At 35.1% G+C, this 13,899-nt stretch overlaps 1 protein-coding gene across 5 annotated transcripts in view; it reads right to left on the bottom strand.

The window, feature by feature from the left end:
- MIGA1 (mitoguardin 1) overlaps positions 1-13,899 on the bottom strand; it is a 74,571-nt gene that overhangs the window by 50,972 nt on the left and 9,700 nt on the right. For all 5 annotated transcript variants that reach the window (XM_074334974.1, XM_074334976.1, XM_074334972.1 and 2 more), the window contains 5 exons: positions 13,283-13,460; positions 11,148-11,284; positions 8,716-8,842; positions 5,820-5,953; positions 4,944-5,067 (listed from right to left, as the gene is read on the bottom strand). In XM_074334974.1, the coding sequence (XP_074191075.1) occupies positions 4,944-5,067; positions 5,820-5,953; positions 8,716-8,842; positions 11,148-11,284; positions 13,283-13,460 (700 nt within the window). The remainder of the gene's footprint in view (positions 1-4,943; positions 5,068-5,819; positions 5,954-8,715; positions 8,843-11,147; positions 11,285-13,282; positions 13,461-13,899) is intronic.

Genomic DNA, 13,899 nt, shown 5'->3' with positions numbered 1-13,899 from the left:
TATTAAGTACAGGGCAAAAGGAGATACATAGGTAACTGCTAAGAAATCTTGAAAACCTATCAACTTATTAGGAGAAAAAAAATTAATTTGACCAAACAAGACAAAGCAAATTCCAAAACAACCAAGTATTCACTGACGTCAGATCAATATTTGGTTTAAACTCACCCCTGAGCTTCTGAAGGCATTTATTAACTTCTCTTTATTTATGACTGCTACCTATAAGATGCCTCTCAATAATATAAATTGTGTAAAATGAATTTGGATTTAGTGAATGAGGAGAGTTAACTGACTTCTAAGCAATTTTGATTAATATCAAGTAACAGATATAATAATACCTAAACCACTATTAGTGTCTTGGCCATAGATTCAGCTTTCAACCCAGAAGTTCAAAACTGAAAATTTGCAATAACAGAACAATATCCAAACAATTCCCAATAAGGAACAAATATAACAGTTTCATGTCAACTGGGATCTCCAGGATAATAACAAGCCAAGGCAGGAAAAAGCCAGTCAGCCTAGCAGCCAGTGCCAACCCAGGTAAAGACATACATAGGTGGGGTAAGGAATTTATTCCAAACCTTAGCTAAGCAAATATATGGATTGATTATGGGTCCCACTCTAGAAATCCTATCCATTTAAGAGTTGTAAATTAACAACAACTTCCTGAGAAACAACTTGAAGGCCACAGAAATTAAGCCATCTGCCTAGGGTTTTGTTTTTTGTTTTTGTTTTTCCAGATGCAATGTGAGGCCAAAGCAGACCCTCTGGGCAAAACCTAAGAAACCTTTATAAGCTGATAACCTGAAGAAATCAGAAATGGACTCCACCAACCTCTACTGTCCATAGAAAAAAGAAACTTTGGGCATGCCACAAAGAACAAAATCTGAGATGCATATTACAAGGCTAACAAGTACAAGACCTACACAGCTACGTGATCTTACCATGAGGCTAGAAAAAAACTGCAAGTAGAAGATTGGAACAGGGAGGGGCAAAGCGTCCATTCCTAGAACAGACATTAAAAGTCTTGGGGCCCTTTTCCTTTTCTCCCCTTAAAAAATACATATAATTTTTTCCTACTTCTTTTCCTCTGTGGGTTTCCTTGCCTGTTAACCACTTTCCTACCTTTTCTAGTTGTTCCATTCTAATTTCTACGTTTGAATTATTTTTAAATTCCTTCTGTTCTTTCTACTACTTACTCTAATAAATGCCATTCTAACAGCTACAAAAAGTTACAAAAGGAAGTTACATTCTAAAAGTCACAAAAGAAATATACAGAAAGAAACAAATACAAAAAGAAGGCTTTGACAAATTCTATTTGTTAACATAAATATTGTCCATGTGTTTCTGGCCTGTAATCTCCATATGTCAAAACATCATACCTATACTAAGAGCAGAGAAACTATGAAAAAATACTCAAGTCTAATGAATAATTTTTGGTGACAATAATAGTGTAAAAAAAGCAAGGACCAAAATTAATGCAAAGAGGTTTTATATAACTGTTACTATGACATATAAACAGTAATTCATAATTCTAATACAGGCATACCTCAGTTTATTGTACTGCAAGTTATTGCACTTCACAGATATTGCATTTTTTACAAATTGAAGGTCTGTGGCGACCCTGCATCAAACAAATCTATTGGCGCCATTTTTCCAACAGCATTTGCTCACTTCATTTCTGTGTGTCATATTTTGGTTATTCATTTTTTTCATTATTAAATTTGTTATGGTGATCTGTGATTGGTGATCTTTAATGTTACTATTTTAATTGTTTTGGGGCACTACGAATTGTGCCCATACAAGACAGCGAACTTAATCAATAAATGTATGTGTTCTGAGTGCTCCACCGAGGCCGTGCCCCTTCTCTTTCCCTCCCCTTGAGCCTCCCTATCTCTGAGACACAACAATGTTGAAATTAGGCTAATCTATAACCCCACAAGGGCCTCTAACTGTTCCAGTGAAAGGAAGAGTCACACACCTCTCACTTTAAATCAAAAGCTAGAAATGATTAAGCTTAGTGAGAAAGCATGTTGAAAGCTAGGTGTCTTGTACCAAATACTTAGCCAAGTTGTCAATGCAAAGGAAAAGTTCTTGAAAAAATGAAAAATGCTACTCCAGTGAACACACAAATGATAAGAAAGTGAAACAGCCTTGTCGCTGATATAGAGGAAAGTTTTAGTGGTCTGTACTGAAGATCAAACCGGCTACAACATTCCCTTAAGCCAAAGCCTAATCCAAAGCTTAAGCCAAAGCAAGGCCTTAATGCGCTTTAATTCTACGAAGGCTAAGAGAGGTGAGGAAGTTACAGAGAAGTTTGAAGCTAGCAGAGGTGGGTTCATTAGGCTTAAGCAAAGAAGTTGTCTCCATAACATAAAAGTGGGAGGTGAAGCAGCAACTGCTGACGGAGAAGCTATAGCATGTTACCCAGAAGATCTAGCCAAGATAATTAATGACGGTGGCTATAGCAAACAACAGAGTTTCAATGCAGACAAAACAGCCTTCTATTGGAAGAAGATGTCATCTAGGACTTTCATAGCTAGAGAGGAGAAGTCAATGCCTGGCTTCAAATCTTCAAAGCACAGAATGACTTCTTGTTAGGGTCTAATGCAGGTGACTTTAAGTTGAAGCCAATGTTCATTTACCATTTCAAAAACCCTAGGGCCCTTAAGAATTACACGAAATCTACTCTGCCTGCTCTACAAATGGAACAAAGCCTGGATGCCTGGATGACAGCACATCTGTTTATACTATGGTTTACTGAATATTTTAAGCCCACTGTTGAGAACTACTGTTCAGAAAAAGATTCCTTTCAAAATACTGCTGCTCACTGACAATGTACCTGGTCACCACAGTGGTCTGATGAAGATGTAGAATGAGATTTATGTTGTTCTCATGCCTGTTAACATAACGCCCATTCTGTAAACCATGGGTCAGAGAGTAATTTTGACTTTCAAATCTTATCATTTAAGAAATACATTTCATAAGGCTACAACTGCCATAGACAGTGATTCCTCTGATGGATCTGGGCAAAGTAAATGGAAAACCTTCAGGAAAGGATTCACCATTCTAGAGGCCATTAAGAACATTCATGATTCATGGTAAGAGATCAAAATATTAACATTAACACAAGTTTAGAAGAAGTTGATTCCAACCTCAAGGATGACTTTGAGGGGTTCAAGACTTCTGTGGAGGAAGTGACTGCAGCTGTGGTGGAAATAGCAAGAGAACTAGAATTAGAAATGGAGGCTGAATTGCTGTAATCTCATGATAAAACTTTAAAAGATACCTTGACTTTTTACAGTACTGATGCCTTAGTTTAAAAATGCTTTTATTTGAAAGACAAGAAAAATTTCAAAGCACAAAGATCTTATGAATGAACAAAGAAAGCAGTTTCTTCTCTTTTTCTTGATAGTGAAAGTACTTTTTTCCCATATCCATTCTATGATAAATCTCAGCAATGAGATTTACCCATGCTTCTTTACATTTCCAGTATTATAATTTTTCTTTTGTAAGTTGCTTCCTTATCTGCTTTGTTCATTTTTCTATTTTTTTATATTCTGTTGCTTATTAATATGTGAATGCTTTAAAGAAAGTGGTTTCTTGAGATGGAATCTACTCCTGGTAAAGATGCTGTGAAGATTGTTGAAATGACAACAGAGGGTTTAGAATATTACATAAACTGACTTATAAAGCAGCATCGGGGTTTTAGAGGTTGATTCCAATTTTGAAAGAAGTTCTACTGTGGGTAAAATGCTATCAAACTGCATCACATGCTACAGAGGAACCATTTGTGAAAGGAAGAGTGAATCGATGTAGCAAACTTCACTGTTGTCTTATTTTAAGAAATTGCCACTGCAACCTTCAGCAACCATCACCCTGCTCAGTCAGCAGCCATCAACATCAAGGCAAAACCCTCCACCAGCAAAAAGATTATAACTCGCTGAAGGTTCAAATGATGGGTAGCATTTCTTAGCAATAAAGTATTTTTAAAGTAAGATATGTACATTGTTTTTTTCAGATATAATGTTATTGCACACTGAATAGATTACAGAATAGGGTTAAACATAACTTTTATATGCACTGAGAAACCAAAAAATTCATCTGACTGGCTTTATTGCAATATTCACTTTGTTGCAGTGGTCTTGAGCTGAACTCACACTTATCTGCAAGGTGTACAAATGAAATCTTTTACCTAAATTCAAAATGCACAGATACGTAAATATCTCAAAATGAAGCCACTTTCAGTATTTTATGTTTATAAATAAATGTGGAAAAGCTTAACACTCCTTAACTATTTTTTCTCTTTACTGGAAAACAACAACCTTCCTCAAGTGAAAAGACAAATTATTTTTAACAATAAGAAATGTAATATAATTTGTCTTATTTCACCTTGGAGCAGTTACAGAAGTTGAAGAAGCAAGTTTAATCATGCTTTCCCTTTAAGACTTTACTTAAGAAGTTTCTTCCAAGTTCTTTTTAAAATAGGAAACAAAGGTAATGGCATGTAATAGTGTATGTATCGACTACTAACATCAAAATCTAGCCTGCAATTAAAATGAGGTCCAAGAAATATAATTACTTAAAATATTTTAAATGTACGCCATGAGCAGCATGCATGTTTCTGAGGTGGTGTGTCTATGTCCCATTTTTATATTACTGTTTTTTTCCTCCCTCTCACACTTTAACTGGTATTCTTCCACTTAGAATGTAATTTTAAAATAATGTCACAATCCTACCTATGGTACCTAATTGAATTTATATCTTAAGGGCATTAAGTTGACTAGAAAGATAAAACTGAAAGAAAAAGAACATGTCAGAACTTTTTTCTCTTCGCTATTTTCTAAAAACATATAACCGTGTTAGTACACTTACACTAATGGTTCCAAGAATAGAAAAAAGGAAATCAGATACTTAATAAAAACCATACAAAATATCCATCTTACCAATGTCATTAGCAAGGGAATTAGGATCAGATGCCCCCAGGGTAGCTTCAAACTCCTCTTGGAGACGATATGCTCTTTGCAGCAGAGCTTCAAGTTTATGGATAAATTCAGAACTAATAATATCCTACAAAGAGACAAAAAGCACACACAGTAAATATTATATTCTAATGTTAAGCTTCTAAACATTTCCCGCTTTTAAATGAAAGGCAGCAAAAGTGAAGGATATAAAAACTGATGTTGAGTTGTGAAAGTGCTACAGCAGAAGCCTGGACATATGGGCTCTACCTGTGCCTCCGGCTAAATCACCTCAGTTCTTGGGACTTCAGTTTCTTTATCTGTAAAACTAAGGAGTTGGACTTGATCAGGTATTCTCCAAGTGAGGTCCCCTATTTTCCGGGAACCTGGAGACATGCAAATTCTAAGGATCTACCCCAACCCCACTGAATTAGAAACCCTGGGGTTGGGGTCCTGAAATCTGTGTTTTAACAAGCCTTTCCAATGATTTTGACACACATCCAAATGTGGGAATCAATCACTATTCTAAATGATCAGTAAGTACCAATCCAGCTCTAACTCTACGTGATTTTTATGTAACCCAAAACACAAAACAGACTTTTAAAAATTCCTTTAGAAATCATATCTGCTTACTTCTATATATTCTTAGAAAATCAGGAAACTTGATGATCAATTGCAAACTTAGGATTTAACAACTAACGGAACAGAAAAAGCCTAATAGGAAACATCCCCAAATAATCCCAAGGGAAAAAATAAACAGTTCTGTTAAATGCCCCAGCAAGCAAGTACACTGAATCAACATTAAAAATAGTTTGATTCTTCCAGTATTATGAAGACCACTCACAAATAAATCACCCTTACATCTACATTTTCTTCAGCAATGGCATCTCCTGCACCCAGTTTAATGGAACTATAGGCTTCATCTTCAGCCTGTCTATTTCGAAAGGTTAGAGCTTGTTCCCATCGACGTAGTGCCTCTTCGAACAATTCCATACCTAAAAATTAAGTACAGAACAATTGTAAATAAGCAAAACCAAAGCCAAAATAAAATCATTTGGGGTCTGAAGTATTTTTCATACAGTTATCACCAATGGCACGGTCTGACTATAATTTTGGCACTAAGGAGTTAATTTCATGTTCACATCATTTCATAGTAGAATCGTAATTTCCCAGTATAGTGCAGGCCTACAGTTCTAGTCAACTGAAAACCAGAGAGAAATGACCAAGGCAATTCAAACGTATATAGTGCTTGGAATTTTTCTAGAACAATATTAACAATTCATTAAAAGCCCAACAATAATGGCTAATTTTTATAGTCACACAACCATCTTTCAAAATATCCCCCTAAATTAAAAAGAAAACTGATAGGTAAATAAAAGAAACTAGTTGATAAGAAGCTATCAGGTTTATAAAGGTTCTCAGGAGTAAAGCTGAGAGGAAAGATAATAGCACAGAAGTCTAGAATAAAGTCTTTTCTATCTTTTTTTCCCACTAAAAGGTGTCTGAAACCACTAAGATACCAACTTGCTGATTTGGATGGATAAATTGCTGGGCCAGAGTTAAAAATCTACAAGACTATGGGATGAACCATAAAGGATTATAGTTCAAGTAGGAATTTCATATCCCTGATGTGGGAAAATAGGTGAATACAAGTACGTGCCCCGTTTTCTCCATTTAATAAAGGGCTTATCAAAATAAGAATATTTCATGACCTTAATTTTCCGAGACATATAAAAGAAAAACATATTTAAAAGATACTTAAGAATCTGGGCAAGTCATTCTCAAGATGTTTTTAAGATATGATAGTTTAAAAATACCTCTCCTCTAAGGAATAGGGTCAGTGGAACTGCAACAGCTACACACGATGTCAAAGGGGTAGTAGATTGGGGGAGAGGGGTTATCACTTTGTGAGGGGTGTAAATGTCTAACTATTACATTGTTTTGTACACCTAAAACTATTTTTTTAAAAAAGGAATACCGCTCCTCAAAAATCATTTCTTCATTATCTGGAGAACTTATAACTCTAAAAAGAAAAATGTTCTTTAAATGCAACTTAGGCCTTTCCTTCTTGTTTAATTTTTTTGTAGCAAAGAATCACTGCCTAGATCTTCCTTCTACAAATGTATGCATTTAAAAGACAATTACTGTATATCACCATCTACTCTCCTTTCTCCAAACTATACAAATCTAATTCCTTCAGCCTTTTCTCACTTCATCCACTCCCTATCCATCTGATTATTTTGGCTAAACGTAGGAATAACTATGTAACAGCAGAGTTGTCTCTCCAGAAGTACCACATCTCACCTCACTGTGGAACATAGCCCAAACTATCACATATCATCTGTCAGTTTTGTAACTGGAATCCAAACATATGTCACCAATCTTCTTTTTTGTTTTTAATGTCATCAATCTTGTAAAGCCAACTGAAACAAGAGGTGGGTAATCACGTCATTCACAGCTCCTACTAATCCTGACTCTATGATACTCAGACTCCTAGCAGCTTCTCTAGTTTTGCTTTATGTCTCTTCAATTGTAACTCTCAATATTCCAACAGAGCTGTAAGGTAGGTTTACTAGACATAGTTAGAGTAATCTAGAAGCACAGTGAACTTAATTCCCTAGAGACCTTTGGAAACGGTGGCAAAAGAACTACTCTTACATCTTTCCCCATGGACAGGAGTACCTACAGTGACAACACTCTCTGTAGAGATGATGTCTTTAATTATTCTAGAGTGTGGGAATGCTTCAGCGGACACAGTGCTGCCAAGTCATCATCCCCTTTACTGCTCATTGGCCAGGGCTACATCAAGGTTTTTTTGGTTTTGTTTTTAAATTAATATGCATTTCCATTAAAAGGAATATAGCCTGAAATAGAGTAGAAAAGAACGGGGGAAAGCATTTGAAAAAATTATTTGCATCTGATGCAGTGTTATGTTCTCTGGTTCTTTTTCTGGGCTCCCGTGAGACTTTCTAGACATGTTCATGGTCAAGCCAACCGGGATGTAAAACACAGGCCTTCTGTCTACTTAAAATCTTTTCTGGATATAAGAAGAATACAAATGACAGCTAGATGAAAACAGATTAAGTGGTTTTTGATTGACTCATTAGGTAAGTGTCAATAGATTAGGTTAGGTGAGGATAATAGACTGAATAATGGCTACCCAAAGATATCAGGTCCTACCACATCCTTTGCAGATGTGATTAACTTACGACTATAAATGTTACCTTATAAGTAAAAAGGGTCTTTGCAGGTATGATTAAATGAATGATCTCAACATGGGGAGATTGTCTCAGATGATCTGGTGGGCCCTAACTCCAATCACAACTTTCCTTATGAGAGAGAGGCAGAGGGAGATTTGACACACACAGAGGTGATATGAAGAGGAAGGCAGAAACTGGAGTCATGTGGCCACAAGCCAGAAGCCACCAGAAGCTGGAAAAGGCAAGAAACAGATTCTCTCCTAAGCCTCCAGAGGGAGCACGGCCCTAACGACACCTTGATTTCGGCCCAGTGATAATGATTTCAGACTTCTGGCCTCCAGAACTCTAAGAATAAATTTCTGTTGTTTTAAGCCACCAAGTGGTCAATTGTTACAGCACCCTCAGGAAACTAATACAATAGGTTGTGTTATGTAGACTAGAGTCAATAGAAATAAGTACATTTTACAATTACAGTTGCTTCCCATAGAACAATTCAGTTCTTTAGTCTCACATTACATGTAAGTACAATAGCTTAAACTATATTCTGTTATTCCTACCCATCAAGTACAAGTTCTCAGGAGTGGTCACAGGAATATTGACAAGTTTAATATCATCTTCATCTGCTTTGTCCCAGGAATTAGAATTGCCACAAGCACAACTATGACAAGAATTGACACTCTGGACCTAAAATTAAGATCAACAGAAGTTACTTCAAAATCTCTTTTGTGATAGTATTTTGTGATCTTTTACATTTATAAATTATTTACATAAATCGTATTCTTGGGAAAAACAACCCATGTAATTTCTAACTGAAAAAACAAATCTGATTATATTCAATCAAACTCGGGAATCATAGACCGTAAAAATTCTGAGGCTTTATTTACTCAGACATACACAAGTAGAAAAAATATTTTGATAAAGCAGTTATTTCCATCAAAAATCAAGAAGTTATTTTTATAGTTTACGGTTTTATGAGGTATTTACTTATACATATTATGCACATCTACTTTGATTTGAGGTAACTAGTATTAACTTGAAAATCAAAGGTTAAAATGAGAGGCAACAAGCATTTATTTGAAATCCAAAAGAATAGCTATTCGGGGAGCACTGATTCAGGTAGAAGCCCAAACAGTGTTTCGATTAGGAGGCAGAGGCAAGGGGTATTTATGAGGAAGGCAAGGGGAACAATTACATCAATGAAGGAGAACAATTACATAAAAGAAGGAAGGCATTTCTAAGTGCAGATAACCTAACAGAGTGATGCTAGTTCTAAAGAATGTTTTAATTTTCAGTCCGGGAGTCATCAGTCTGGCAGTCGTAATATCTGATTTCTTGTTATCTTTGCAAAGCAGTTGTTTGGAACATAAAGCTACTTTATGCTCAATCCGGAAGTTATTTTGCTCTGTTTTAACATTCCAAAGGCTTGAGGCATAAGACATGCAAGGCAGTTCCTCTGGGTTGGCAGCTCTAACTCCACTTGAAAGTGGCTTCATTTATGTTACACTAGCTTATTTTTTTTTACACTAGCTTATTTTCCTTTTAGAATTTATTACAATGCTGATTTTTCTGCTAACAGACAACGAAGACTGAAAGGGCTTTGTCATCTTCCTTTCTCTAGCAAAGTCTGAGCCAATCATTTCAGTCATCTGTATGCAGTTAGCTCCCAAATCTCTAACTCCAGCTCTGTCCTCTTTTGAAAAATCTAAGCCCACATTTCCATCTGCCTATTTGGCTCTTCTGCTGGCATCTCAAACAGGTTGTATCCAAAAGGGACAAAAACAACTCTTCCTCCTTCCATGTTCACTAATAGTACGCACTTCCATCCATAATTTCTCAAACTGGAAAATGAAAAGTCATCTTTAACTTCTCTTCCCATCCCTCTCTTATCCAGTTACCTAGTTTTGTGGACCCTCCTTTCCACTCCTGTTGTTATGACCCTATTTTGGCATTCATTAAAAAGCAGAAATCTGTTTACAGACCTGGCAATGGAATCAATAGGTCAGTTGAGGCAACTATAGAAAAGTGATGCTAAAGGCTTGTTACTCATACTATTATCATGAAACTCTCTTTACTACCTTGTTAAGAACAGCTTCAATTTTCAGTTGAGAAAATTCAAAACACAGGCATTCTCTGACACAGAGGAAATCCAAATTATAGAATGGACATACACTTCATTATCCTTTCAGTTTCACAGAGGAACTGAACGTCTGCAGGCCTTTTGACCTAGTGTTCCTGCCACAGAATAGCCTTTACAAATTTAGTATATTTTTAGGCATTTAAGAATGGGGCAGCTCTACATTCCAACAAAATATAAAAAGTACAGAACAAAATATGATGTTCTATAAACTATTTTTTTAAATGAATATACATGATGGTAAAGGCATGCACTCCCTGGAAGTATATACATAAAAAAGTATCAAAGTTTGTCTCCGGAGGATCAGGAACACATCTTTTCCTGCACATTCCTTGCCTCTTCTTTATTTAATAGCAAGTGTATCTCCTACCTATTTTTAAAAATGATTTTTAAACTATATTAGATTTAAACAAATACTAACTTCATTTCTCACTTGTCAATCAATGCTATGTTAATACTCCAAAGAAAGAGGTGAGGAACTCCATACTTGGCTTCAGCAAGCCGAACACTTTTTCCTGAGCAGGCTCATCCAGGGATTTTTGCGACCTAGTACAAAGACTGGATGCATTTTCCAGTTTTTTGCAGGACATCTAGGTTTGAAGCAACATTTCTATATCACCACCATTTTCATAGGACAACACGGGACCACATCATTTACTCAAAAAAACGTGGAAGCAAACTGGCTGAATATTTAGCAAAAGAATAATTTTATTTGCCTGAAGAAAACAGGCTCAATCAGATTTTCAGGTTCTTTCCATACTAAGATCTATAATTGTATAACACTTAAACCAAGAGATAACGACTGATATAAAAACAAATTTATAAGAATAATAATAAATTGTTTTCTTTACTTACAGAGGCCAAACTCTGTGCAGAACCTGAGTATTTACTGAAAAGTCCTCCATTAGCATAGTTACAAGACTGAGATCCTTTGTCCTTCACAGAACTTAAAGATAATGTCAAATTTTGTCTGCTACTGGAACAACTTGAACCTACCAAACAAACATATATGTTACAAGTATCAATAAGTCCAATGATAAATTTTAGGTAACATTTCAAAGTTCATGTGATATTCACTCAGAAAGCTGATTTTAAAACACATTTCACTCAATTGTGTAAATTATTAAATGTACACCATTATTAAAATCTGCATAGCTATATGCTAAAATCTTAATGCTGCTAAAATCTGTTCCTGAAATGAAGAATAAAACATTCCTCTTATTAATCAGGGCGGTATTTGATGGTCTCTTGTGATCAGTATAAAAATACCGACAACTATGAACCTTTAAATTATAAATTTAACAAAATATAAGTACTTCCTCTCCTGAATCACATCAAAACCTTATCCATATCGCATTATGTTGTAATTACCTTTTTATACATCTATCTCCCTTAACCATCTATCCACTCACCTAGAGCAGATGTTGTGCCTTAGATTATCTTAATGCAGCAGTGAAAACACATTTCAATTCAAATCCTGGTATTTATTAGTTATATGAACTTGAGCAAGTCACTTAACCTTTCCACGGTTCAATTTTCTTTATGTATAAAATGGGAACAATAACGTAGAATTACAGTCCTAATTCATAGGACTGATACAAAGTTTAAACAATACGTGAATATATAGCATTTAGCACTGTACCTGAGATCTAATAAAATCTCACTAAGAGCCATCATTATTGTTGTAATATTCACTGTACTTGGCACAAAATAATCATTAATTATTTGCTGTACAAACGAATCACAAAAGTATATGCTACATTAAATCATAAATTTATAAACTAAAAAAATTAATAAAAAATCCAGCATGCTCAAGAAATTATTTTCATTGATACAGTTTAGCAATGTGTATTATATTGCCAACAAAAACTACAGATTCTTTAAAGATTTTTCTGCTAACAGACAACTTAGCTATTTTACTTATAGAACTTTATATACTAAGGAAATAATCAGACAAGTATATGCATAGCAAGAAAGACACCCTAAAGGGAACAATAAGGAACTGGTTAAATTTGGGTTTATGTGTACAATTTTAACACTAGGTACATATTAAAAACGATAGCACATATCAATTATTTCTCAATAAAACTGAATAAATTAAAATTAAAATGATAGCACAGAGATATATTTATTGACCTGGAAGGACATTATTACATATTAAATATTTTAAGAGGTTACAAAAGGTATGATCAGCATTTTACTTAAAATATATAAATTATTTTCTTGTATATACTACAGTAGTCACCCTTATCTGCCAGGAATACATTCCAAGTCCCCCCAGTAGATGCCTGAAACCATGGATAGTACTGAACTCTATGTATACTGTTTTTCCCTACACATACATTTTATGGCTTCTCTTTGGCATAACTTGTCAGCATCACTACTCTTGTGCTTTGGGGCCATTATGAAGTAAAAGAAGGGCGACTTGAACACAAGCACTGCGATGCTGTGACACTCGATCTAGTAACTACGTAAGAAGGCTGCCAAGTCACTGAGTGGGGAGCACATACAGCGAGGATATGCTGGACAAAGGGATGATTCGTGTCCCGAGTGGGATGAAGCAGAACAGCACAAGATTTCATCATTCTACTTAGGTTAGCACACAATTTAAAACTTATGAATTGTTCATTTCTGGAACTTTTCATTTAATGTTTTCTGATGGTTGGCTGAAACCACAGAAAGCAAAACCATGGATAGGGGAGACTACCGTATAAAATTTTATGTCTCAATATGATCTTTAAAGGTAAATGTAAATGAACAGATATGTGCCAAAGTATTATCAGTAGTTATTTCTGGGTCACAAAGTTTCCAGTGATTTTAATATTTTTTCTGTTTGCTTATCTGTATTTTCTAATCTTTCTAAAATGAATCTGTATTACTTATTAATTAAATATTAAGGAAGGACATTTTGGAGACTAAATTACTGTACTCCAGTTATGATTTACATATAAACTTTCCTTTGCAGAGTTAATTCAGATATTTCTACATACCTTTGTCTGATGCTGCTCTTTTTGTATATTCAAGTATGAGGTGCTCTGGTTCCCAGGGTAATATTTTTCCTTTCTTCTTTCCACGTCTTCTTTTAAAGTGATGTGCCAGAAAAATTACAGATACAGCACTCACTGCAGTTACCACAAACAACTTTTTAGCTACTGGCGAAAATCTGATCTGGAAAAGATGCAGTTAGATTGAAAAAAAGTATTTTATTTGTTCACTTAAAATAAAGACATAAGAACTGAAATTATTCTTAAGCTAATCTAGTTCTAAATACTACCTAGGTAATATTATTTTACTCATTAAAGCAGCTTGCTCAATTTGAATTTTAGAACCATCCCCCGCAAAATGTAATAATTTATTACCCACTGCTCTGAAGTTCTCAGGTATATAGTATTACCCAAAGAGTCAACAGGAGCACAGAATAATTCAACCCCACTAATATTTGTTGAACAACTAATGATTAGTTTATGCAACTAAGTCTTCTGTCTGAATCATAGCAAGATTTTAAATTATTGGAATGATTAAATCAGACTTTTAAAATAAATTTTATTGGGGAACAGTGTGTTTTTCCAGGGCCCATCAGCTCCGAGTCAAGTCATTGTTTTCAATC

This window comes from Rhinolophus sinicus, linkage group LG06 (assembly GCF_036562045.2).
Source record: "Rhinolophus sinicus isolate RSC01 linkage group LG06, ASM3656204v1, whole genome shotgun sequence".
NCBI classification, from domain to species: Eukaryota; Metazoa; Chordata; class Mammalia; order Chiroptera; family Rhinolophidae; genus Rhinolophus; species Rhinolophus sinicus.
This window is presented reverse-complemented; position numbering and strand designations above follow the sequence as displayed.